Raw genomic sequence first — 24,000 nt, forward strand, 5'->3', positions numbered from 1 at the left:
TAATTTTGATCAGCTTTTTTTCAACTCTTGACACTTTGGGAAACGTGCAGCAGCATCGCTGATATAAAAACCTCGGGGCTCAGTCTCAACACCGCTAACGACCAAATCTGTCATTTTCATTAGCGCTGAAGACATTTTTCAGGTTTTTATTTCTTCTTCTTTTCTAAGACAAGGCAACACAACACTCCTATGGAAGCAAATAAGAGACATAAGTCTTTGAACTTTAACAGCCACTGAATACTTAATATTGAAATACTTTATTTTGAAAAACATGTATCTGAATTTATTTGTTCGGAATTTCACCTCTTTGAATTTAAATCAGATCTCAAATTTCAAGTTTCAAGAAAAATTCAGGTCAAATATTCACACTCAAATTCGATTGTTCAAATTCAAATCAAAAAATTCACACAGTAACATCCGAGCTACCCAGGATAGGAAAAGCAGTTGAGCCTTCATTCAATCGAACCGACGTCTGGCCTATCAGAGCACGGACGGTCTGTCATGTGATGACACGAGTCACACAAACCATATCTGTGTTCCAAACATCCTTAGCTTCAACATCCTCCTGTCGAGCCCTGAGTTCGATTGTACATCAACAGCAAACTTACCGGAGCGCCTTCGTTTCCCCTTTGCCAGACGTCGGTTCGATTGAATGAAGGCTCAACTGCTTTTCCTATCCTGGGTAGCTCGGATGTTACTGTGTGAATTTTTCGATTTGAATTTGAGCAATCGAGAAATTGTAACTTGAAATTTGAGATCTGAATTTTTTTGTATCTGAATACCAAAGTAAAATAATTTCAAAGAGGTGAATTCCACACAAATAAATTCAGATACATGTTTTTCAAAATAAAATATTTCAATATTAAGTATTCAGTGCCTGTTAAAGTTCAAAGACTTAAGTCTCTTATTTGCTTCCATACACTCCTCCATCATCGTTTCAACAGCGGCGGTCTGGTCTCACACTCGACCAGTGACGGGTTCACCAACACCTGACGCCATCGACACATTCGCTTCTTTCATCAACACTGAACAGGAGAAACCAGAGTGTTTGGGTTGATAACAGAGAAAATCTGTTAGTGTGTGTGTGTGTGTGTGTGTGGTCAGTGTGTGTGTGTGTGTGTGTGTGTGTGTGTGTGTGTGTGTGTGTGTGTGTGTGTGTGTGTGTGTGTGTGTGTGTGTGTGTGTGTGTGGTCAGTGTGTGTGTGTGTGTGGTCAGTGTGTGTGTGTGTGTGTGTGTGGTCAGTGTGTGTGTGTGTGTGTGTGTGTGTGTGTGTGTGTGTGTGTGTGTGGTCAGTGTGTGGGTGTGGTCAGTGTGTGTGTGTGTGTGTGGTCAGTGTGTGTGTGTGTGTGTGTGGTCAGTGTGTGTGTGTGTGTGGTCAGTGTGTGTGTGTGTGTGTGTGTGTGTGTGTGTGTGTGGTCAGTGTGTGTGTGTGTGTGTGTGGTCAGTGTGTGTGTGTGTGTGTGTGGTCAGTGTGTGTGTGTGTGTGTGTGTGTGGTCAGTGTGTGTGTGTGTGTGTGTCAACATTTGCTGTTTGTTGTTTTTTTTCTCCCAAGATGGTTTTTAAAAAAAAACGGCCATCGAGTTTCCTCGACAGTATTTAGTCGGACTTCACCTTTTGTGTCGGCCATTTTCTTGTTTCATCAAACCATCAGAAGAGGCCGACATTTCTGTCTGATAGTTTCGTTTTCGTTTTCAAACCTTTATGACAAAGAAATGTAGTTGATACTTGATTTTTTAGTTTAACAATAATCTTTCTTAAAAAATAACTATAACAAAAGAATAATACAATAATATATATATATATATATATATATATATATATATATATATATAACTTGAATGAAGAAAAATAAAATATAAAGAAATGCACATTTTCAGTTGGACCCTAAACATATCAACCGATATTATTTGCAAACCGATATATCAGTCAGGCTATTATATATATATATATACACATATAAAAACGTCAGCTTTCTTTCATGTCGAGTCACAAAGGAAAAGTTCCTGTCGAGCAGAGTGAAGCTGAATGAGTCCTGCTCCGTTCACATCATCTCAACTGTGGACAGAACTGGGGCATTGTGGGAAATGTAAGAAAGTCAGAAACGAGTGGGAGAAGAGGAGGAGGAGGAAGAAGAAGAAAAGGAAAAGGAGGAGGAGGTAGAAGGAAGAAGAGGAAAAGGAGGAGGAGGAGAAAGAAGAAGAGGAAAAGGAGGAGGAGGAGAAAGAAGAAGAGGAAAAGGAGGAGGAGGTAGAAGGAAGAAGGAGAAGAAGAAGAGGAGGAGAAAGAAGAAGAGGAAGAGGAAAAGGAGGAGGATGAGAAAGAAGAAGAGGAAAAGGAGGAGGAGAAAGAAGAAGAGGAAGAGGAAAAGGAGGAGGAGAAAGAAGAAGAGGAAGAGGAAAAGGAGGAGGAGGAAGAAGAAGAAGAAGAGGAAAAGGAGGAGGAGGTAGAAGGAAGAAGGAGAAGAAGAGGAAAAGGAGGAGGAGAAAGAAGAAGAGGAAGAGGAAAAGGAGGAGGAGGAGAAAGAAGAAGAGGAAAAGGAAAAGGAGGAGGAGGAGAAAGAAGAAGAGGAAGAGGAAAAGGAGGAGGAGAAAGAAGAAGAGGAAGAGGAAAAGGAGGAGGAGGAAGAAGAAGAAGAAGAGGAAAAGGAGGAGGAGGAAGAAGAGGAGGAGGAGTTCACCAGGGGTTTTTTTCTGTGTTGGTCGATAAGACGCCGGAGATGAAGGACGAGTTACGAGCTCGTCTCTGTGGTTCTGGGTTCTTTGTATCACTGAGGTGACAGATTGTGATGTCACTGAGTTTGACTGAAGGTGTGTGTGTGTGTGTGTGTGTGTGTGTGTGTGTGTGTGTGTGTGTGTGTGTGTGTGTATACGGGGAAACACAGATGAAGCGGGTGCGAAATGGCAATATGTTAAATCGCACTTGTCGGGCCGATAACATCTGATCCATCTGCTTGTATGACCACAGAGAGTGAACGTGTACAGTACGTACAGTAAGTCTGACCCTGAGGAAGAGCAGGGGATCCCATATATATCGCTGTTGGGGTTTTTCCAGAAGTTTCTCTTCCGAGAAGTTTAGGAGTCAGAAAGAAAAGTGATTCAAAATTCAATAACTCAAATATTTACAGAGGTTAACAACAAAAGAGGTTACGTTTGTTGTGTAATGTTCAGACTGTCGTCATGAAACATCTGATCAGAACTGCTTCAAATGTCACTTTGTAACTTAATGATCGCACGTGTGAATGTTATATATATAAATATTAATATATTGCATCAATGTTCCTTCTCCCCTTGTTCCATCCCTGAAAGGTTGCCTTGTCATTTTATCTAAAGGTTTCCTCCGCGGCCTTTTAACCCTCCCAACGTGGGAGGAGGGGTTAAAGGTCTATCGCCTAGCAACAGAGGCTGTCGGGGGGAGGAGCTGAATTTGAGCGTTTCCCAGACTCGTCGGGTCGTTCCAGGACAGACACATTGTTGAGTCGCTCCTCAGGAGACGTTTGATGAGCGACTTTAAAAGGAGTCGCTCCTGAGAAGAACACGAGGGAGGAGGCGGAGTCACGGGGGGAGGCGGAGTCAGTGAAGACTGTTGACGGTGACGTGGATCGTAGAGAAAAAAGAAAAAAAGAACAAGTCTTGAACACATGAAGAAAACTTTAGTCTTTAGTCTCAAAGTCGCTCGTCGTCTTCGTGCCTGTTCGTGTCACAGTCCCTTTGTGAAGGTCGAGCTCACAACAACACAAGCAGTGACATGCGAACTGTCTCAGCCTCCTGTTGGGATGTAGATACGACCTGAGGCTGATATAGATTGAACAAATTACATGTTTATCACATGGAAGCAATGATGTCATCATGACGTCACTATGAAATGGCATTACTACAATATAAAGTATGTTTTTGGGGGGTATATACAGTGTGTGCAGGGAATCCTGATGCTTTTTTATTACATATTGATTCACAAAGTTTTGATGATGTTTCCCTGCACATGAAGCATCGATCCTCGTCCCTTCGAGACGGACGGGTCATCGCTCCGAGACGGACGGGTCATCGCTCCTCGTCCCTTCGAGACGGACGGGTCATCGATCCTCGTCCCTTCCAGACGGACGGGTCATCGCTCCTCGTCCCTTCGAGACGGACGGGTCATCGCTCCTCGTCCCTCTGAGACGGACGGGTCATCGATCCTCGTCCCTTCCAGACGGAGGGGTCATCGCTCCTCGTCCCTTCGAGACGGACGGGTCATCAATCCTCGTCCCTTCCAGACGGACGGGTCATCGCTCCTCGTCCCTTCGAGACGGACGGGTCATCGCTCCTCGTCCCTCTGAGACGGACGGGTCATCGATCCTCGTCCCTTCGAGACGGACGGGTCATCGATCCGAGACGGACGGGTCATCGATCCTCGTCCCTTCGAGACGGACGGGTCATCGCTCCGAGACGGACGGGTCATCGCTCCGAGACGGACGGGTCATCGCTCCTCGTCCCTTCGAGACGGACGGGTCATCGATCCTCGTCCCTTCCAGACGGACGGGTCATCGCTCCTCGTCCCTTCGAGACGGACGGGTCATCGCTCCTCGTCCCTTCGAGACGGACGGGTCATCGCTCCTCGTCCCTTCGAGACGGACGGGTCATCGCTCCTCGTCCCTCTGAGACGGACGGGTCATCGATCCTCGTCCCTTCGAGACGGACGGGTCATCGCTCCTCGTCCCTTCGAGACGGACGGGTCATCGCTCCTCGTCCCTTCGAGACGGACGGGTCATCGCTCCTCGTCCCTCTGAGACGGACGGGTCATCGATCCTCGTCCCTTCCAGACGGAGGGGTCATCGCTCCTCGTCCCTTCGAGACGGACGGGTCATCAATCCTCGTCCCTTCCAGGCGGACGGGTCATCGCTCCTCGTCCCTTCGAGACGGACGGGTCATCGCTCCTCGTCCCTCTGAGACGGACGGGTCATCGCTCCTCGTCCCTCTGAGACGGACGGGTCATCAATCCTCGTCCCTTCCAGACGGACGGGTCATCGCTCCTCGTCCCTTCGAGACGGACGGGTCATCGCTCCTCGTCCCTTTGAGACGGACGGGTCATCGATCCTCGTCCCTTCGAGACGGACGGGTCATCGATCCGAGACGGACGGGTCATCGATCCTCGTCCCTTCGAGACGGACGGGTCATCGCTCCGAGACGGACGGGTCATCGATCCTCGTCCCTTCGAGACGGACGGGTCATCGCTCCTCGTCCCTTCGAGACGGACGGGTCATCGATCCTCGTCCCTTCGAGACAGGCGGGTCATCGCTCCTCGTCCCTTCGAGACGGACGGGTCATCGCTCCGAGACGGACGGGTCATCGTTCCTCGTCCCTTCGAGACGGACGGGTCATCGCTCCTCGTCCCTTCGAGACGGACGGGTCATCGCTCCTCGTCCCTTCGAGACGGACGGGTCATCGCTCCTCGTCCCTTCGAGACGGACGGGTCATCGCTCCTCGTCCCTTCGAGACGGACGGGTCATCGTTCCTCGTCCCTTCGAGACGGACGGGTCATCGCTCCTCGTCCCTTCGAGACGGACGGGACATCGCTCCTCGTCCCTTTGAGACGGACATCGATCCTCGTCCCTTCGAGATGGACGGGACATTGCTCCTCGTCCCTTTGAGACGGACATCGATCCTCGTCCCTTCGAGACGGACGGGACATTGCTCCTCGTCCCTTCGAGACGGATGGGTCATCGCTCCGAGACGGACGGGTCATCGATCCTCGTCCCTTCGAGACTCGTGGACACGAGACCGCTCGGTCCTGAAGAGCCACGGAGGGAGACATCATCTGATCCGTTTTTAACGAGGGGCTTTCATCTGGACTTTTTAATTAGGAGGATATTTCATGAGCAGCAGCTTGTGTTGGCGGCGATTAATACACCAGCAATAAAATACAGCAGCAATAACTACAGCGGTTATTAAAATCTCTGAATGCATCTCATCACTTCATCGTTCGTCCCTGCAGCCGGAGCTGAACGGAGCGCTCCTGTATAATTACACAGAAGTTCACATCAGGTCGTTTGTGACAACAACTTGTTTTCAGAGCAACAGCGTTGTCATGGCGACAGCGTGATGGTTTCGCCTCCTTCCTGACCGACACTCACCCGGAGGGAGCGGCCTCTTAAAGTTTGATGAGTGTCTCCTTCAGCGGTTCACTAGCTCACAAACTGAGGAATGCAAGGACACACACACACACACATGGAAACACACACTCTCTCACACACACACACACACACACATGGAAACACACACTCTCTCACACACACACACACACACTCACAAACAGTCAAAGTAGTGTAAAAGGAGGCCGTTCCTTCGTAAAGTTTCCAGCTCCGCCAACAAAAGCAGCAACTCTGAATCGTTTACTGCCACACACACACACACACACACACACACACACACACACACACACACACACACACACACACACACACACACACACAGTCTCTCTCTCACACACACATACACACTCACACACACAAAGTCTCTCTCTCACACACACACACACACACACACACACACACACGCACACACAAAGTCTCACACACACATACACACACACACACACACACACACACACACACACACCAGTGTTATAATTTCTGCTAATCTACCACTTGCTGCTTTAATCAACATAGAAGTAACACACACACATCATGTATAAATCAGGACGTCTCTTCGTCTTCTTTATCGATTGAACGACAGTTCAAACAGGTAAGAGAGACGATCTTCACAAGGTCCAGGAACGAAAGTGTTTGACTTGGTCACAGGTGCTTCACTGTTTATTCATCATTTATCTTGTTAGCGTGAATTTGGAGGGATTGACTTCTGGTGAGATACTGCAAATATGTAAAGATGCAAAGAAAAATATGGGGTTGAACAGCGAGATGATTCAGTTCGGTGTTATCACTGGGAGGAAGATTAACACGACATCACTGCAGCGAGCACGCGACAAGTGCAGCTTCGAGCACAACAGGTCAGCGGGTCTGAGGCGGAGCCGGGACGACGGACCACCGGACCTGGAGTGAGCACCTGACGCTCTGAGGTCGTCCACGCTGCCGCTCGGCAGCAGCACAACAGGACATAAATCATCTGTGAGCGCAAGTGAAGCTATAAAGGTAAAAAATAATGTTTTGTTTTTTTCCAATGCTGGATCAACCCCCTGGTACACATCTGTCATTCGTCTCAGTCTGACGCATATTGACACGAGCGCTGCTCAGATTCATCTTGTGGTGACAGTTTCCTCCGCGTCTCTGCACAGAGCGTCTGTACTGACCTGTGACATAACAACACCTCGCTGCACAAACGGGCTGCGGTGGAAAGGTACAACAACTGGGAACAAAACAAATATACCAATGGTTGAATAGAAAAAGATCTGTACGTGACTGACGCCGACATGTGCTCAGAAATTGATTTCCACGTTTACTCAGACTGATCCGATTTCAAGTCTGATTTGACAGTTCAATTGATTTCCAGGGATTTGTCTGAGGACACAAGAACATTTCATTCCAAATTTTATTCTGAAAACATCGTTGTTCAGCTCCTGAGATTCTTCATGTTGATTCTGTTCAGAATTAGACTTCAGCAGTGGGTGGAAACTGAGACTGGGTCCTTCCTGAAGCTCTTTGTCCAACAGGCTTAAACAGCTTCTTACCATTTTCATATTTTTGTCGCAGGTGAATACGAGATAGAAGACGCAAGGACACACTGTGGAGAAGAGGCACCAGGCAGGAATACTGCTAGTAAGTGTTTTCATCTCCATTTATTTCCATTCATCCAAGGCTGCGTTGCGATGGCAGTCAGCTGAGCAAGGTGTTCCAGACATCCCTCAACCCAGAAACACTTTCCAGCTTCTCCTGGGGGGATGTGGAAGGTGACCAATGGAAGGTGACCAGTGGAAGGTGACTAATGGAAGGTTACCAGTGGAAGGTGACCAGTGGAAGGTGACCAGTGGAAGGTGACCAATGGAAGGTGACCAGTGACCAATGGAAGGTGACCAATTGAAGGTGACCAGTGGAAGGTGACTAATGGAAGGTTACCAGTGGAAGGTGACCAGTGGAAGGTGACCAGTGGAAGGTGACTAATGGAAGGTAACCAGTGACCAATGGAAGATGACCAATTGAAGGTGACCAGTGGAAGGTGACCAATGGAAGGTGACCAAGGTAAGGTGACCAGTGGAAGGTGACCAGTGGAAGGTGACCAGTGGAAGGTGACCAATGGAAGGTGACCAGTGGAAGGTGACCAGTGGAAGGTGACCAATGGAAGGTGACCAGTGGAAGGTGACCAATGGAAGGTGACTAATGGAAGGTGACCAGTGGAAGGTGACCAGTGGAAGGTGACCAATGGAAGGTGACCAGTGAAAGGTGACCAATGGAAGGTGACCAGTGGAAGGTGACCAGTGGATGGTGACCAATGGAAGGTGACCAGTGGATGGTGACCAGTGGAAGGTGACCAATGGAAGGTGACCAATGGAAGGTGACCAGTGACCATTGGAAGGTGACCAGTGGAAGGTGACAAATGGAAGGTGACCAGTGGAAGGTGACCAGTGGAAGTCGACCAGTGGAAGGTGACCAATGGAAGGTGACCAATGGAAGGTGACCAGTGACCAATGGAAGGTGACCAATGGAAGGTGACCAGTGACCAGTGGAAGATGACCAGTGGAAGGTGACCAGTGGAAGGTGACCAATGGAAGGCGATCAGTGGAAGGTGACCAGTGGAAGGTGACCAATGGAAGGTGACCAATGGGGCGGGCGGTAGGCAAGGGTTTACTGGCAGCAGTTATAGTCACGAAAGTGTTTCACAAGATGAGAAAAAGACAGAGATTTAGATGTGAAAAGAAAAGAGAAATGAAGAGTCAACACAGGATTCAACCTGGGAACATGTATTTTTGACTTCAAGGAGACTTGACTCAGGCAGCGGCCGCCACCACCGCCTCGGTCGGTGAGATTAGGTAGGCGGTCGATTTCTTCCACTTCCTGCTCCGGCTCGCCGTCTGATCACGACAGGAACCCCGCTGAGGGAAACGATTGCTGGAGCTAATTTTACGGTCGCCTGAGTTCCCTGAATTTAACACTGAAGATCCGATCGAGGTTTGAGAAACATCCCAAACTCTGGCACAATGATCCAGTGAAACTCAGACAAACAATACGACTTGGAGAATCAGACGAAAAGACAAAACCAGCAGTGAGATTATTTCTCTGAACCATAGAGTCTCCGTAGAAATATAATATAATGTCAGTGTTATGATTGTAAAACCAGTTTTGATCAGCATTTTGAAAGTTTTAGATTCTCTGTTCTAGTATTCCTGCCGTGTTTTGGTCTTCTACTTTCAGATTCTGCTGATTCACTTAGTTTATGTCTTTACAAACTGCTGAGTGGAACCAGGAAGAGAGAGATGGCATCTCGCCTGTTCTTGCATCGCTGCTGTGGCTCCAGTCAAGTACACGACTGAGTGGAACTCTCGCAGTAACGTATTGTGTCACTTCCGGTTGTTGTCGCTTCTGTGAACTGTGTTTATCCACCGCTCCTCCTCGTCTCTCTTTAACACTGCGGTTTCCTCTAACTATTGGGAAACGATCCGCTCCACTCTCCCTTGTTTGGTCTTAACACTCACAGCTCTCTTCCTCTTTTAGCGACTCGCTCGCTAACTCACAGCTCTTATCTGCGCTCCTCGCCGTAGCTTAGCTAGTTAGCTTTAGCAGCTAACAATGGCTTCTTCCTCTCCTGCTGTCTCCTGCTCTGTCTGCTCCATGTTTAGTTTCTCCTCCGCCTCCTTTAGCGACAGTGATACTTGTAGTAAGTGTAGTTTGTTTGCTAGGATGGAGGCGAGGCTCAGTCTGTTAGAAGCGCGGCTCTGCACCGTGGAGAGTAAGTCGTTAGCTGAGACTGTTAGCCAGTCGCCGCTAGCCGGTGCTAGCCGCTCCAGTGTAGCTTCTTTAGCTCCTTCAGCTCCCGAGCACCCGGAGGACAGGGCGGCTGGTGACTGTCCGCAATAAGAGGCATAGTCCTAGACTGAAGTCCACGGTTCACCACCAACCACTTCACGTTTCTAATAAATTCTCCCCTCTCGACACACCCGCCGAGGAAACAACTCTGATCATTGGTGACTCTGTCAGTCTGTATCCCAGGGGCCACAGTCTGTATCCCAGGGCCCACAGTCTGTATCCCAGGGGCCGGAGTCTGTATCCCAGGGGCCAGAGTCTGTATCCCTGGGGCCACAGTCTGTATCCCAGGGGCCAGAGTCTGTATCCCTGGGGCCACAGTCTGTATCCCAGGGGCCAGAGTCTGTATCCCTGGGGCCACAGTCTGTATCCCTGGGGCCAGAGTCTGTATCAAGCAATAAGATACAGTGCAGGATCGTTATCAGAACTTTACTCCCATACAAATTGATGATGTTGTTGATAGTGCAGCAGCCTCACTACGTTCCACACTTGACACTGTCGCCCCTCTGAAAAAGAAGACAGTCAATCAGAGGAGGATAGCTCCATGGTTTAATGCACAGACACGCGCTTTAAAACAGACGTCACGTAGGTTAGAAAGGAAGTGGCGTTCCAATAGTCGAGATGATTCTCACCTAGACTGGAAAAATTGTTTAATTACATATAAGAAAGCCCTCCGAAATGACAGAACCAATTATTATTCTTCACTAATAGAGCAAAATAAAAACAACCCCAGGTTCCTCTTCAGCACTGTAGCCAGGCTGACAGAGAGTAAAAGCTCTACTGAACAGTCGAGTCCTCCAACTCTAAGTAGCAATGATTTCATGAGTTTCTTTACTAATAAGATTATTACCATCAGAGAAAAAATTTACCAGCTTCTTCCCACTAATGGCACAGACACACTGTCCAGTACTGTAGGTTCTGAACCAATAGTATCGCCTAATTTATATTTATAATGCTTCTCCCCTATAGATCTGGCTGAGCTGACTTCACTTGTCACTTCATCCAAGTCATCAACCTGTCTTTTAGATCCTATTCCATCAAGGCTATTTAAGGATGTATTACCTTTAATCAATAGTTCCATATTAGATCAGATCAATTTATCTATATTGACAGGCTATGTACCAAAGGCCTTTAAGGTGGCAGTAGTTAAACCTCTGCTCAAAAAACCGACAAAATCCATGAATAATTTCCATGAAAATCTGAGAAAATGGCCCTTGCAATCTTGCAATGTCAAAGAAATGAATATGAAAAATCATCTGGATCTCCGCCAGAATGTAAGTGGTTCTTTCTCGGCCAGCGTCCCGTCCTTCAGACGAGATTCATGAAAATATGTTTCATCAGACGAACAAACAGACGGAGAGAAAACATCAGCTCCTCTGTGGAGCTGATGCATCGATTCATCATCAACTTTGTGTTGAATATTTTTCCCTCCATCGACTGATGGATAATTCTGGTGCTTTCACAGAGAAGAGTTTTGTGGAAGCTGACGAGAGCGTGAACATATGGGAGCGTCTCCTGTTCCCTTTGTGACACATACGACACGAGGGACCGACTGGAAGCCACCGACATGAAACACACACACACACACACACACACACACACACACACACACACCCCTCGGCCCCTCGGACGTGGTCCCTGCTCCGGTTCCCACGAAGCCTCCGTCCGTCTTTAACGCGTCGGGTTCTGCCGAGCGGGTCAAGTGGTGTCTGACGAGGTGGAGTCACACTAACGAACCCTGACAACATTCACGCCTGGTCCTGACTGAACTAGACTCAGAGGAATCAGATTACATTCACATGTAGTCCTGACAGTTTAAATGAGTCTTCTAACTGAGCTTCTCTCTTCGGCCTGGTTATATTTCATCACGGTACAGAAACAGTCTGAACATGTGTTTGGGGTCGAACACGCTCCATCACCTTCATTATTCCCGGTCCGGTCTGAGCGTTATGAAATGATCCAATATTTCAACAGATATGTTAAAGTACGAGCGCTGCCGTTTCTTCACTATTAAAAATCTCTTTCTATAAAACATGAGGTCGAACAGTGAGGACGTCGGAGTGAAAAGCATCTGATGTGCCTCATGAATACTGGATGACACCGAGGGAACGCCTCCCGCTTGACTCTCCCTCCGTTTGCTTTCCGTGACTCATCGTGGCGAACGCCGTCGTCCTCCGTGTCGCAACGCGCTGCTCGCCGTGTCTCTGCAGACGAGGCGACGTAAAGAGGCCAACACACTCCAAATGGAGCAGAGTCTAAATGGAGCGTAGCGGGCCATTCTCCTCTCTCTGCCTCGCTGAGCCTCGACCATCCAAACTCTTATTTCCCCTCGAGAAGCAGACGCGTGGAAATGAATTAACTAAAGTCTCGTTTCTGCTTCAGACCGAGTTGAGATCAAGTAAAACAACAGCTGCGTCCTCGCGTCCTCGTCTCACAAGGTGCGTCGAGCTGTTTCTGATCTGCGACCGGCGGAGTAAAGACATGAAAACGACAGCTGGGATTTAAAACGTACAAACACACACGAGGGGACTCGAGAGAGGAAGTGTGACGAGCCTGAGTCGAGCTCTCGGAGAGTCGCAGCGTCGCAGTCGTTTCAGGTAAAGCGATGTTCCCATGAAGAAGTAATGAGGGAGACGAAGTTTGTTCTTTCCAACTACAACAGACACGACGAGCTGGAGTCAGATCGTCCTTCATGTCGTCTTCTCCTCTCTACTGTTCCTTGACCTCAGGGGAAAAGGTCATGAGGTCAAAGGTTAAAGGAGGATTCAGAGGACTCAGGAGAAGAGAATCCGACTCCAGCGACACTAAACCACGTGGTCATGATGATGGTGGATGTTGTTGATGGTGAAACGACACATTTCTGAAGATGAACTACGAAAACCTCAGCAGCTCCATCAGCATGTTTCAGTGTTTTATGATTCATACGTAACAGTAACTGACATCTGGGTCATATTCATACTGGAACAGATCTCATCATGGTGCAGAGGAAACACTTGAAGTGAGTGAACAGGATTTCTTCATTAAGACGTGAGGTGGGAGTTCCTAGATTCTCCTGTGGTTGATGTGGATGAAGGGTGAAACCTGAGAGAATCATCTCAGCCTGATGTTTTCTCCTCTGCTGCCTCAGTAGATTCTTCAGCCGCTGGCCCTCGGTCCTGGAGCTCCTCTCCTGTCTTTGTGTGGTGTGTGAATGTCTCTCGGTGCCGAGCAGCCACAACAGTGAACAGTCATTGAAATTGGCAGCTCCAGACGTCTCGGGCCTCTGTCCCCTCCCTCGCCGCCGCCGAGGCACAAAGCAAACAAATGGAGAGGAGGCGCCCGATATGGTCAAGCTGATAAAACCCTCCTCCCTTTGTGTGGACATCTCCGGTCAGATAAGACTCGGCCTCTCACACGTCTGTGTCGCGTGTCAACGTATCAATGGAGCCACCGCGACTCGCAAAGGTTTCTGGGAGATCCAGGTCTTTTTCTGTCGTTCATCTCGTCACTTTCAGAGAGAAAACACTCTTTGTCCTGAGTCTGTGTGTTGTGTCATCACCGCTGCCTTCGTTCTCATTCTCGCTGCTGTGGAACGTTCTGGTGTGAAATTGCCACTAACATCTGGACCTGAGAGGAGGAGGCACCGAGCGGCAGCTCCCTCGAATGAAAGAAACCATCAGCAGGCCTCGTCTCAGCGGCTGCTCTGTTCTTTACGTACGTGAACCGCTGCCTGCAGAATCCATCAGGCGACCGCCGCCGGTCAGATTCTACGAAGAGGCAGAGAACGTGAACGTGCTGCCAGTGATCACACAGAGAGATCGTACAGAGAGATCGTACAGAGAGATCGTACAGAGAGATCGCACAGAGAGATCGTACAGAGAGATCGTAACGTACAGAGAGATCGCACAGAGAGATCGTACAGAGAGATCGTACAGAGAGATCGTACAGAGAGATCGCACAGAGAGATCGTAACACACAGAGAGATCGTACAGAGAGATCGTACAGAGAGATCGTACAGAGAGATCGTACAGAGAGATCACACAGAGAGATCGTACAGAGAGATCGTACAGAGAGATCGTACAGAGAGATCGTAACACACAGAGAGATCGTACAGAGAGATCGTACAGAGAGATCGTACAGAGAGATCGTAACACACAGAGAGATCGTACAGAGAGATCGTACAGAGAGATCGTACAGAGAGATCGTACAGAGAGATCGTAACACACAGAGAGATCGTAACACACAGAGAGATCGTACAGAGAGATCGTAACGTACAGAGAGATCGCACAGAGAGATCGCACAGAGAGATCGTACAGAGAGATCGTAACGTACAGAGAGATCGCACAGAGAGATCGTACAGAGAGATCGCACAGAGAGATCGTACAGAGAGATCGTACAGAGAGATCGTAACGTACAGAGAGATCGCACAGAGAGATCGTACAGAGAGATCGTAACGCACAGAGAGATCGTACAGAGAGATCGTACAGAGAGATCGTACAGAGAGATCGTACAGAGAGATCGTAACGCACAGAGAGATCGTACAGAGAGATCGTACAGAGAGATCGTACAGAGAGATCGTACAGAGAGATCGTAACGCACAGAGAGATCGTACAGAGAGATCGTACAGAGAGATCGTACAGAGAGATCGCACAGAGAGATCGTAACGCACAGAGAGATCGTACAGAGAGATCGTAACGCACAGAGAGATCGTACAGAGAGATCGTAACGCACAGAGAGATCGTACAGAGAGATCGCACAAAGAGATCGCACAGAGAGATCGCACAGAGAGATCGCACAGAGAGATCGTACAGAGAGATCGCACAGAGAGATCGCACAGAGAGATCGTACAGAGAGATCGTACAGAGAGATCGTAACGTACAGAGAGATCGTACAGAGAGATCGTAACGTACAGAGAGATCGCACAGAGAGATCGTAACGTACAGAGAGATCGCACAGAGAGATCGTACAGAGAGATCGTAACGTACAGAGAGATCGCACAGAGAGATCGTACAGAGAGATCGTACAGAGAGATCGTAACGCACAGAGAGATCGTACAGAGAGATCGTAACGTACAGAGAGATCGTACAGAGAGATCGTAACGTACAGAGAGATCGTACAGAGAGATCGTACAGAGAGATCGTACAGAGAGATCGTACAGAGAGATCGCACAGAGAGATCGCACAGAGAGATCGCAACACACAGAGAGATTGTCAAGGTGGAACTGTTACTGACAGGAAGTGTGAGTGAAGTCGAGTCGTGACCGACGAGAACCAATCAGAGAAGAGGACGTGGGCCAAAATCCAAAGATTTAAAATTTTTGGTAGCCAAACATGTTTCTACAAAAAATACTGTTGTTACAGATCTTGAGTTTGTCGCACTGCTCCTTTTGTCCACCAGCTTCTTCTTCATTCTTTATTCACGACCATGTACATAAAGATAAATGATGCATCTCCACTTCCTCCTGTCGTAGAAAAATGAATCTTTAATATCTGGATTTCGCACTTTTTACGTAGGATAACAAACGATAATCCTTTATCAGTCCAACTATGGGGAAATTTGCTAATTTGTGGTGACCGAGGTCCCGCCCATACACCCGTTCTCGACCAATCCTGAGTCAGTGTCAGCTGTCAATCATCACGTCTCAGCCCCGTTTTTATATCATCAAATAACTAATGAGAAGCAAAGTGATCAGAAACACGAACATGTGAACAAACATCAGCGTGATGACAACGACCTCACATGGCATGTGGGGGGCGGGGCTTATGACCTGTACTGCAGCCAGACACCAGGGGGCGGGGCTTATGACCTGTACTGCAGCCAGACACCAGGGGGCGGGGCTTATGACCTGTACTGCAGCCAGACACCAGGGGGCGATCAGGACGATTTGGGAGCCGTCATGTCGTCCATCTTTATTTTTACCGTCTTTGTTTACGACCAGTAGAATACGACTTGGATATTACTTCGGAAACTGACTTTTATGGTTCTGAACCCATTTATATCACAGGTGGAAAACGGGTCAAAATGAAGCAGGCAAAATTAAACGAGAACCGTTTCCATGTTGGTGGGAAAGGAGGTGATAGAATGTTCCAGCATCGTGAAGCGTCTGGTTGGGAATCATGAAGACTTCCTTGATCCTCGTCCCTCCTCCGCCTCCTCCTTCTTGTATTCACTTGAATAAGAGCAGCAGCAGAGTAATGGATCCTCCTGAGGGCCAGCCATCTCTTTCCGGATCAATAATTGTCACCACGGAAACCTGGGGACCAAACAAGTGCCTCCTCTCAGAGGCAGGAATCTGTGGAGGACGAGTTAAGGAGGAGTGTGTTGGACAAAGCCCCTGCAGCGGAGCGTAGTGCATCAGGACTAACTGGCTCGTCACTGGACCGCTCTACACTCCGCAGCATCTGATTCAGCAGCGGGTGAACGTGGGCTCGCCGCCCCACGGCTCAGACAATCCCTGCCACTTAACGAGCGGATTCCAATTATCTCTCCACACTCTTCAATGTGCAGATGTTCCCTCTGCAGTTGTGTGACGTGCACGTTTAGAAAAGAAATTCAAACCCTGAGTCCACTAAATCTGACATGGATCCAAACAAAAACTTGAACATAAAAGATCAATTTTTCCCTTTTGAGTCTTAATGCTGATTATTATCTGTTGAGTTTCTGACGGTTCAGTAACATCTGCTCTGTTGACCGTCGGTCCGAGAGGTTTCCCGTCCAGCTTCATATGAATATGTACAAATATGTTTGTGTTATTGATGCTGAATGAATCTTTTGGGCCTTGAGGCTGAATGTTTTATGATTATTACTGTGGAGGGTTTAGTTTAATCTACGATTGTTCTCGACTTGTTTTAAATGAGTATTTTTTAAAGTGCAGTTATCTTTTGAGGGGCCTGTAGGAACGATTTTGGGTCTCATAATGTACAATATGTAGTCAGATTGTTGCTGAACACACATCGTGTTTATGAAGAGTAATAATTATGTGTCCCAACAGGTTAATCTACAGATGGCATTTCAGCCACTGACAAAAAACCCACCCACGTCCTGCTCCAGTAAGAATCACGGAGCAGAAACTCGGAACCATCAGGAAGAGAAGTCGACCCAGAATCTGTGCGGCGTCCTGCTCGCTGATGAAACTAAAGGCCGACCGCTCCCACAGCGCCATCATTCATCCCTTCTTACACAAACACACATGTAGGCAGGAGCATATAGAAAATTATGAATTATTCAAACGCCCTATATATATATGCTCAAAGTGGGTCAGTGAGCACTGGTGTGTTACGCTGCTTCCGCCATCAGGAAACTGCCAGGCACATATATTATATGAATATTACAAAATAATAATCATGAATTTTAAGTTGGAACCAATGATGTTGAATCCCTGAACAAAAATATATTGTTATTATTCCCATTGGTTTTGATACTGAACAGATTTGCACATTAGCAACGTTTTGGAAATGGACAAAAGCAAATGAGAAGAGAACTGATGAGAGACGGACGAATTTATTGATGAGTTTGATCCGTTATATTTTCCAGGTCGTGTTGTTGTGGGTCAGCGGGACGAGGCGGCGCCAGTCAGGACTGGACGTGTTGCAGGTCACAGGTCAGTCAAACCAGTTCCTGCCGCTCGTACTCGACCGTGACGGAGAAAGACAAAGACTCACAGAACACAGAAGCACTGAGCTGAGCAGAGAATAGAAGTGCCTGGTTATTATCGGAGCTGGACGAGGCGAGGACGAATCCAGTGGGGACACGTCCGACACCCTGAGAGCCGTCGTGGCCTCTGACGTCGACGGACATGAATTGTGAAAATCACACGTTTTGATGCGGCCGTTCGACCAGCAGAACCTGAGATGTGAGAAGAATACAGGAAGTGGGTCCTGTCCCAGAATCCTCCTGGTTTTCATTTTCAGGTCGTTTGAAAAAAAGCTGTCGTCCTTTGGGACCCAGGGGATCGACACGCGGAAGCAGAACCTTCGGGTTTCTGCCTCTGATTCACTCTCCGCTCCGTCTCCGGTCTCGAGCCCTCGTTCTCTCCTTTCTCTGCCAAATGTGTTCACTTGGCTGGAGACTCCAACAACTCAAACAACCCCCCGACACACACACACACACACACACACACACACCTTCAGTGTATCGTCCACGTCCCACTTTGGATCTCTGAGCGGTCACAGTGTCGTCTGCCTCAGACTCTGGTTCTCTTGTATTCGTCATCTGGGTCCAGAACACATTTTTTTTAAAAGCAAAAAATCTCACCATCATATTCACAATGAAGCTGCGACAAAATATAGACAATCTCTTCTCACTGCACATCATGAGGCAAATAAAGAAAATAAATATACAAGCAGACAAAATGCAGAGGAACAGTCACAGATGATTTGTCAGCAGCTCAGAGGAAGAAAACTAAATGTGAACGCTCCGTCCTCTTTTCTGGACACAAGCAGAGAAAAGTGTCCCAACGACGGCAGGAAGAGCGACGGGGGACAATCAATGAAACTGCACGAGATAAATGGCAGAGATTTAAAGGGCCGGGAGACGAACAGTGACACACACACACACACACACACACACACACACACACCGTGACACACACACACACACACACACACACACACACACCGTGACACACACACACACACACACACACACACACACACACACACACACACACCGTGACAAACACACACACACACACAAACACACAAACCGTGACAAACACACACACACACACACACACACATACTGTGACACACACACACACACACACACACCGTGACACACACACACACACACACACACACACACACACCGTGACACACACACACACACACCGTGACACACACACAGACACACACACACACAAACCGTGACAAACACACACACACACACACACACACACAAACACACACTGTGACACACACACAAACACACACTGTGACACACACACAAACACACACTGTGACACACACACACACACACACTGTGACACACACAAACACACACTGTGACACACACACACACACACACACCGTGACGAACACAGGGCCGGCGAGCGGTTTTGGATAACGTGGCGTAAGGTCCATGACGACACGCGACTCGTTGTTGCTCACGATATTTTTTGCTGCACTAAGCGACACAAAGCATTTCTACCCCGACACCTGCTGGCTGCGTTTCCCTCAGTGAATCCTGAATCCTCATTATCCTCGTCAGAGAGGCGAGTGTCACTGAGAAGCTGCGTCCAGCCTCCGGGGGTTTCGACAGTCCTCTCCAACCGTCTCGCTCCTGCAGCGTCCTGGTCCAACTCCAGCGCTACAGGAAGTGGGTCACAAAGTGTCGGGCCAGGCAGCGAGAGGCCGTGGGCTGAGGTCCGGTTGTCAAATGTGCTCAGGAAGTTTCCTAAACCTTGAAGTGACCTGAAGTGTTTCCTCAGCACCATGATGATGTTCAGATTCTCTAAGTGCTCAGGAAAGGAGCTTCAATGCTTCCTTTCCTGTCTCCTTCATCAGAGACACACTGGAGCTTCCTCTGTGAGAGGAAGGAGAAACAGACCCACAATGCATTGCAGCAACGATATCTAACGTGACGCGTCATGAACGAACGTAAACGATTCAATCTGAAGAAGAAGAAGAAGAAGAAGAGTATGAATATGACCCAGAGTTACTGTTGCATATGAATCATTAAACACTGAAACATGCTGATGGAGCCGCTGAGGTTCTTGGAGTTCATCTTATAAATGTGTTGTTTCACCACGACAGACGATCAACAACATCCACCGTCACATGACCACGTGGTTCAGTGTCAGAGGAGTCAGATTCTCTTCTCATACGTCCTGTGAATCCTCCTTTAACCTTTGACCTCGTGACCTTTAACACTGAGGTCGAGGAACAGTAGAGAGGAGAAGACGACATGAAGGACGATCTGACTCCAGCTCGTCTGTCCAGGAAAACCAGTGGTTCGGAACCAATCTGCGTTGTCGTTGGCAACCACCAAACCAGGAAGTGATGATGAACTTTTATTTAATTCATAGAAATATCCCAAAACAGAAAAAGTCAAACTAAATCCATCACAGGTGAAACGTTTCTCCCTCATCTGTCTCCATCTGATCCCGAACCAGGAAACAAGTTCACTTCTCTCACTTCTCTTCCCGTCCGTTATTCACGCGCTTAAATTTCAACTATATTTATTTCAGCCATGTGACTTAGCCACGTACCATTTCAGCCAGAACATCCAGAGGAGAAAAGCTCCAGGACGACGTTCCACAGATTCACCCAGATTCCCTGAATGGGCAGGAGAGAACAGAAGGAAGGAAGGAAGGAAGGAAGGAGGAAGGAAGGGAAGGAGGAAGGGAGGAAGGGAGGAAGGAAGGAAGGAGGAAGGAAGGAGGAAGGGAAGGAGGAAGGAAGGGAAGGAGGAAGGGAAGGAGGAAGGAGGAAGGGAAGGAGGAAGGGAGGAAGGAAGGAGGAAGGGAGGTAGGAAGGAGGAAGGGAGGAAGGAAGGAAGGGAGGAAGGAAGGAAGGGAGGAAGGAAGGAGGAAGGGAAGGAGCAAGGAAGGGAAGGAGGAAGGGAAGGAGGAAGGAAGGAGGAAGGGAAGGAGGAAGGGAGGAAGGAAGGAGGAAGGAAGGAGGAAGGAGGAAGGAAGGGAAGGAGGAAGGAAGGAAGGAAGGAGGAAGGGAAGGAGCAAGGAAGGGAAGGAGGAAGGGAAGGAGGAAGGAAGGAGGAAGGGAAGGAGGAAGGGAGGAAGGAAGGAGGAAGGAAGGAGGAAGGAGGAAGGAAGGGAAGGAGGAAGGAAGGAGGAAGGAGGAAGGAAGGAGGAAGGGAAGGAGGAAGGAAGGGAAGGAGGAAGGAAGGGAAGGAGGAAGGGAGGAAGGAAGGAGGAAGGGAAGGAAGGAGGAAGGGAGGCAGGGAGGAAGGAAGGAGGAAGGGAGGAAGGAAGGAGGAAGGGAAGGAAGGAGGAAGGAAGGAGGAAGGAAGGAGGAAGGGAGGAAGGAAGGAAGGAGGAAGGGAAGGAGGAAGGAAGGGAAGGAGGAAGGGAGGAAGGAAGGAGGAAGGGAAGGAAGGAGGAAGGAAGGAGGAAGGAAGGAGGAAGGGAGGAAGGAAGGAAGGAGGAAGGGAAGGAGGAAGGAAGGGAAGGAGGAAGGGAGGAAGGAAGGAGGAAGGGAAGGAAGGAGGAAGGAAGGAGGAAGGAAGGAGGAAGGAAGGAGGAAGGGAGGAAACAGAGAGGCTACCGTAAATTAAACCATTTGAGCCTTCTATATATTTCTACATCAAAAATCAGCTTTGATAAGACACACATGGCTCAACGACGCTGTCGAATAATATAATAATATATTATTATATATTAATAATAATTACACTTATAAATAACTAATTATAAATAATTCAGATCCGTTATGTAGGAGACCAGATTAAGTTTTCCATGAATGAATGAAGATGTGTTGTGTTATCACAGATGCGTTGATACTGAACCAATCAGAAAAGACATTTGTTTTCCAACTCCAGCTTCATTATGAAACTGTTCCATGTTTCACTTCAGACTCTCACAGTCTGAACCGAGGATCAAGTTTAACAAACCAGGATGTGTTTTCATATTCTGGCTCCACTGAACCTACAGTGACATTGTCCTGAGCTTCAGATGATGTGAGAAGAAACACACGCGGTCGCAGCAGGTGAATCAAACAATATGACGATCAATCATTTGGACTTTTAAAGGACATACTGTAAAAAAGTTACCTCAGCTGCTATTGGCAAATGATGAAGTATTCAATATGAATTTCAACAGAGAATGAAAGATACCAGGAGATATAGTGATGTCCGTACGGTGCGTACCGGCCCATTTGGAGCATTAACGTTGAACTAAAATCTCCGTCGTTATCGAACCTTCACCAAAGTGCCAACGTCCTGGAGGATCTGCAGCCTCATTGGTTCACACACACTCGACACTCTCGTGTTTGCAGATCAGCTGTTCACCAACACAAACCGTGGAGGATTTGTCTCGACAGACGTCGACTTGTAATCTGAACTCAGAGAGTTTCTACTACATGAGAATCCCATTACTGACTGACACAGTCAGATCTCACTTCTCTCCCGAGGGGAACGAGGGGAACGAGGGGAACGAGGATCTATTCTCTCACTGGTTCTTTACCTCAGACATCATGAAACTGAACTCATTCCAGTCGCACCACTCAGATCACTCATCAATGTCGTGGTCGAGTTTGTTTCAGAGTTTACGTAAAAAATCGACACCTTTCAAAATAAAAGTGACATGATAAAACCAGCGGCGCAGGAACTTCCACTCGACACACGCGGAGGTTCTGACCTAGAATTAGAGCTGATGCATAAAACATGAGCTCCCTGAATAATAACCACATACAATATTTATGTTTGATGGAACCTGATTACACTGTAATCCTGCTGTTGATGCAACGGCCTGCGCACACACAATCCGGTCTCTGAGGGCGTGTGTGTGTGTGTGTGTGTGTGTGTGTGTGTGTGTGTGTGTGTGTGTGTGTGTGCAGGGGCGAGTAAAACAAACAAACAAGATCAAAGATGGAATAAAAATGACTGTCTCTTTTCTTTCCATAGTCGACCATCATCTGTTCTGTTGTACTGAAGGAACATGGGGTTCGGAGGGTGGGAAAATATATCTCCAATATAATAATAATCATCATAATAATCATAATAATAATCATAATCATCATAATTCCCCGTCTTCTTACCAAAACAGATCCACAACTTCAGAGTGAGAGAGAAACGTTAAGGTCATTTCACACAGATTACAAAAAAGAGCTCGTCTGATAAGACGGTCCGGCCTCATTATCATATCAGCACAACGGTATCTTCATATCTCTGCTGATGAAAAGGAAATGTCAAAGCAGAAAATATTAAAGATCAGTTCAAGGTCAGAAACACTGACAGTGTAAAACGTCCTCGAGCTAAATGAAACGGCTCCTTATCACAAAAACACTAATGATGATTTATAGTTATCAGATGATTTAACGTGACACTGATAATCTGATGGTGGAGACTACAGCTGCAACCAACCATCATATTCATTATCGTTTAGTCTGTCGATTATGTTCTCGATCAATCGATTAGTTGTTTGGTTCATAAAATGGTGTTTGACCAAACCTCAACATGATGCTTTGTTTTGTCCTTGACGCCAAAGATATTTACAGTTTGGGAATAATCTGCTCACGGTGCGAAAGAAACCAACGCTGAATATCAAATATTAACTTTGCTTCTTGTCACATCTGTGATGAATCGTGTTTGGATATAATTCTCTTTTTTATACTGTGAGAGGCGGATTAAAACCAGGACGGTCGATTTCAGAGCAGCAGACGCAGCGACGGCGTTCAGACCGACGCCTCCTCACGTTGTGATTGGACACGTCGCTGTCAGAAATCAGGAGGCTCGTTTCTAATGTTCTGCTGGTCTGAGACGTCGTGCAGTGATGTGCTACGTTCAGACAGGTTATATCACAGTAGAACAATAATGACGTATCTACATTTCATTTACTAGCTGATCACTCAAATATAAATATGAAGTCGTTCCCTTCCAGAGTTTTGCCTTCGTCACAATCGTGATGTGTTTTTTGAGACCGGACGACTTCCTGGATGGTGCAGTTTTTATTTCCAGCTCACTGGGTTGTTTTAACGTTCATGTAAAACACCACAACGTCAAACTCTGACAACATCCGACTCAATCTCATCTTGGATAAAAGCAAACAACTCCTCAAAGCTTCACGCTCACAGGTTGTCCGAGATACGGTACGATCACCGGGTTATTTTCTCAGACTTGACAAAGAAGACGAGATGAAATAGTTTCACTAGGCATCGTCCTCACGAGAGGAAACTGAACTTCACGTTTAATAATGTCTGAACCACAGACTGTAAACTAAGATGGACGACACGTCTCTTCTTCATCCCGTTGTATAAAACATGAAGCTAAAACATCTCAGATTCAGGAGTCGTGGTGTTGAGGCCCCGCCCACACACACGCTCTCGAACCAATCACGAGTCAGTGTCAGCTGTCAATCATGATGTCTCAGCCTCAGGCTTATAACCTATAACCAGGGGG

General features: G+C 47.6%; 1 protein-coding gene across 4 annotated transcripts in view; it reads right to left on the reverse strand.

The window, feature by feature from the left end:
- Positions 1 to 24,000, reverse strand: part of LOC118302609 (SH3 and multiple ankyrin repeat domains protein 1-like) — a 91,747-nt gene that overhangs the window by 61,712 nt on the left and 6,035 nt on the right. For 2 of the 4 annotated variants that reach the window (XM_047331685.1, XM_047331686.1), the window contains exon 2: positions 20,135 to 20,201. The exons of the other annotated variants lie outside the window; for them this stretch is intronic. In XM_047331685.1, the coding sequence (XP_047187641.1) occupies positions 20,135 to 20,137 (3 nt within the window). In that variant the 5' untranslated portion in view covers positions 20,138 to 20,201. The remainder of the gene's footprint in view (positions 1 to 20,134; positions 20,202 to 24,000) is intronic. 4 annotated transcript variants of the gene reach the window in all.

Source organism: Scophthalmus maximus, chromosome 4, assembly GCF_022379125.1.
Source record: "Scophthalmus maximus strain ysfricsl-2021 chromosome 4, ASM2237912v1, whole genome shotgun sequence".
Lineage (NCBI taxonomy): Eukaryota > Metazoa > Chordata > Actinopteri > Pleuronectiformes > Scophthalmidae > Scophthalmus > Scophthalmus maximus.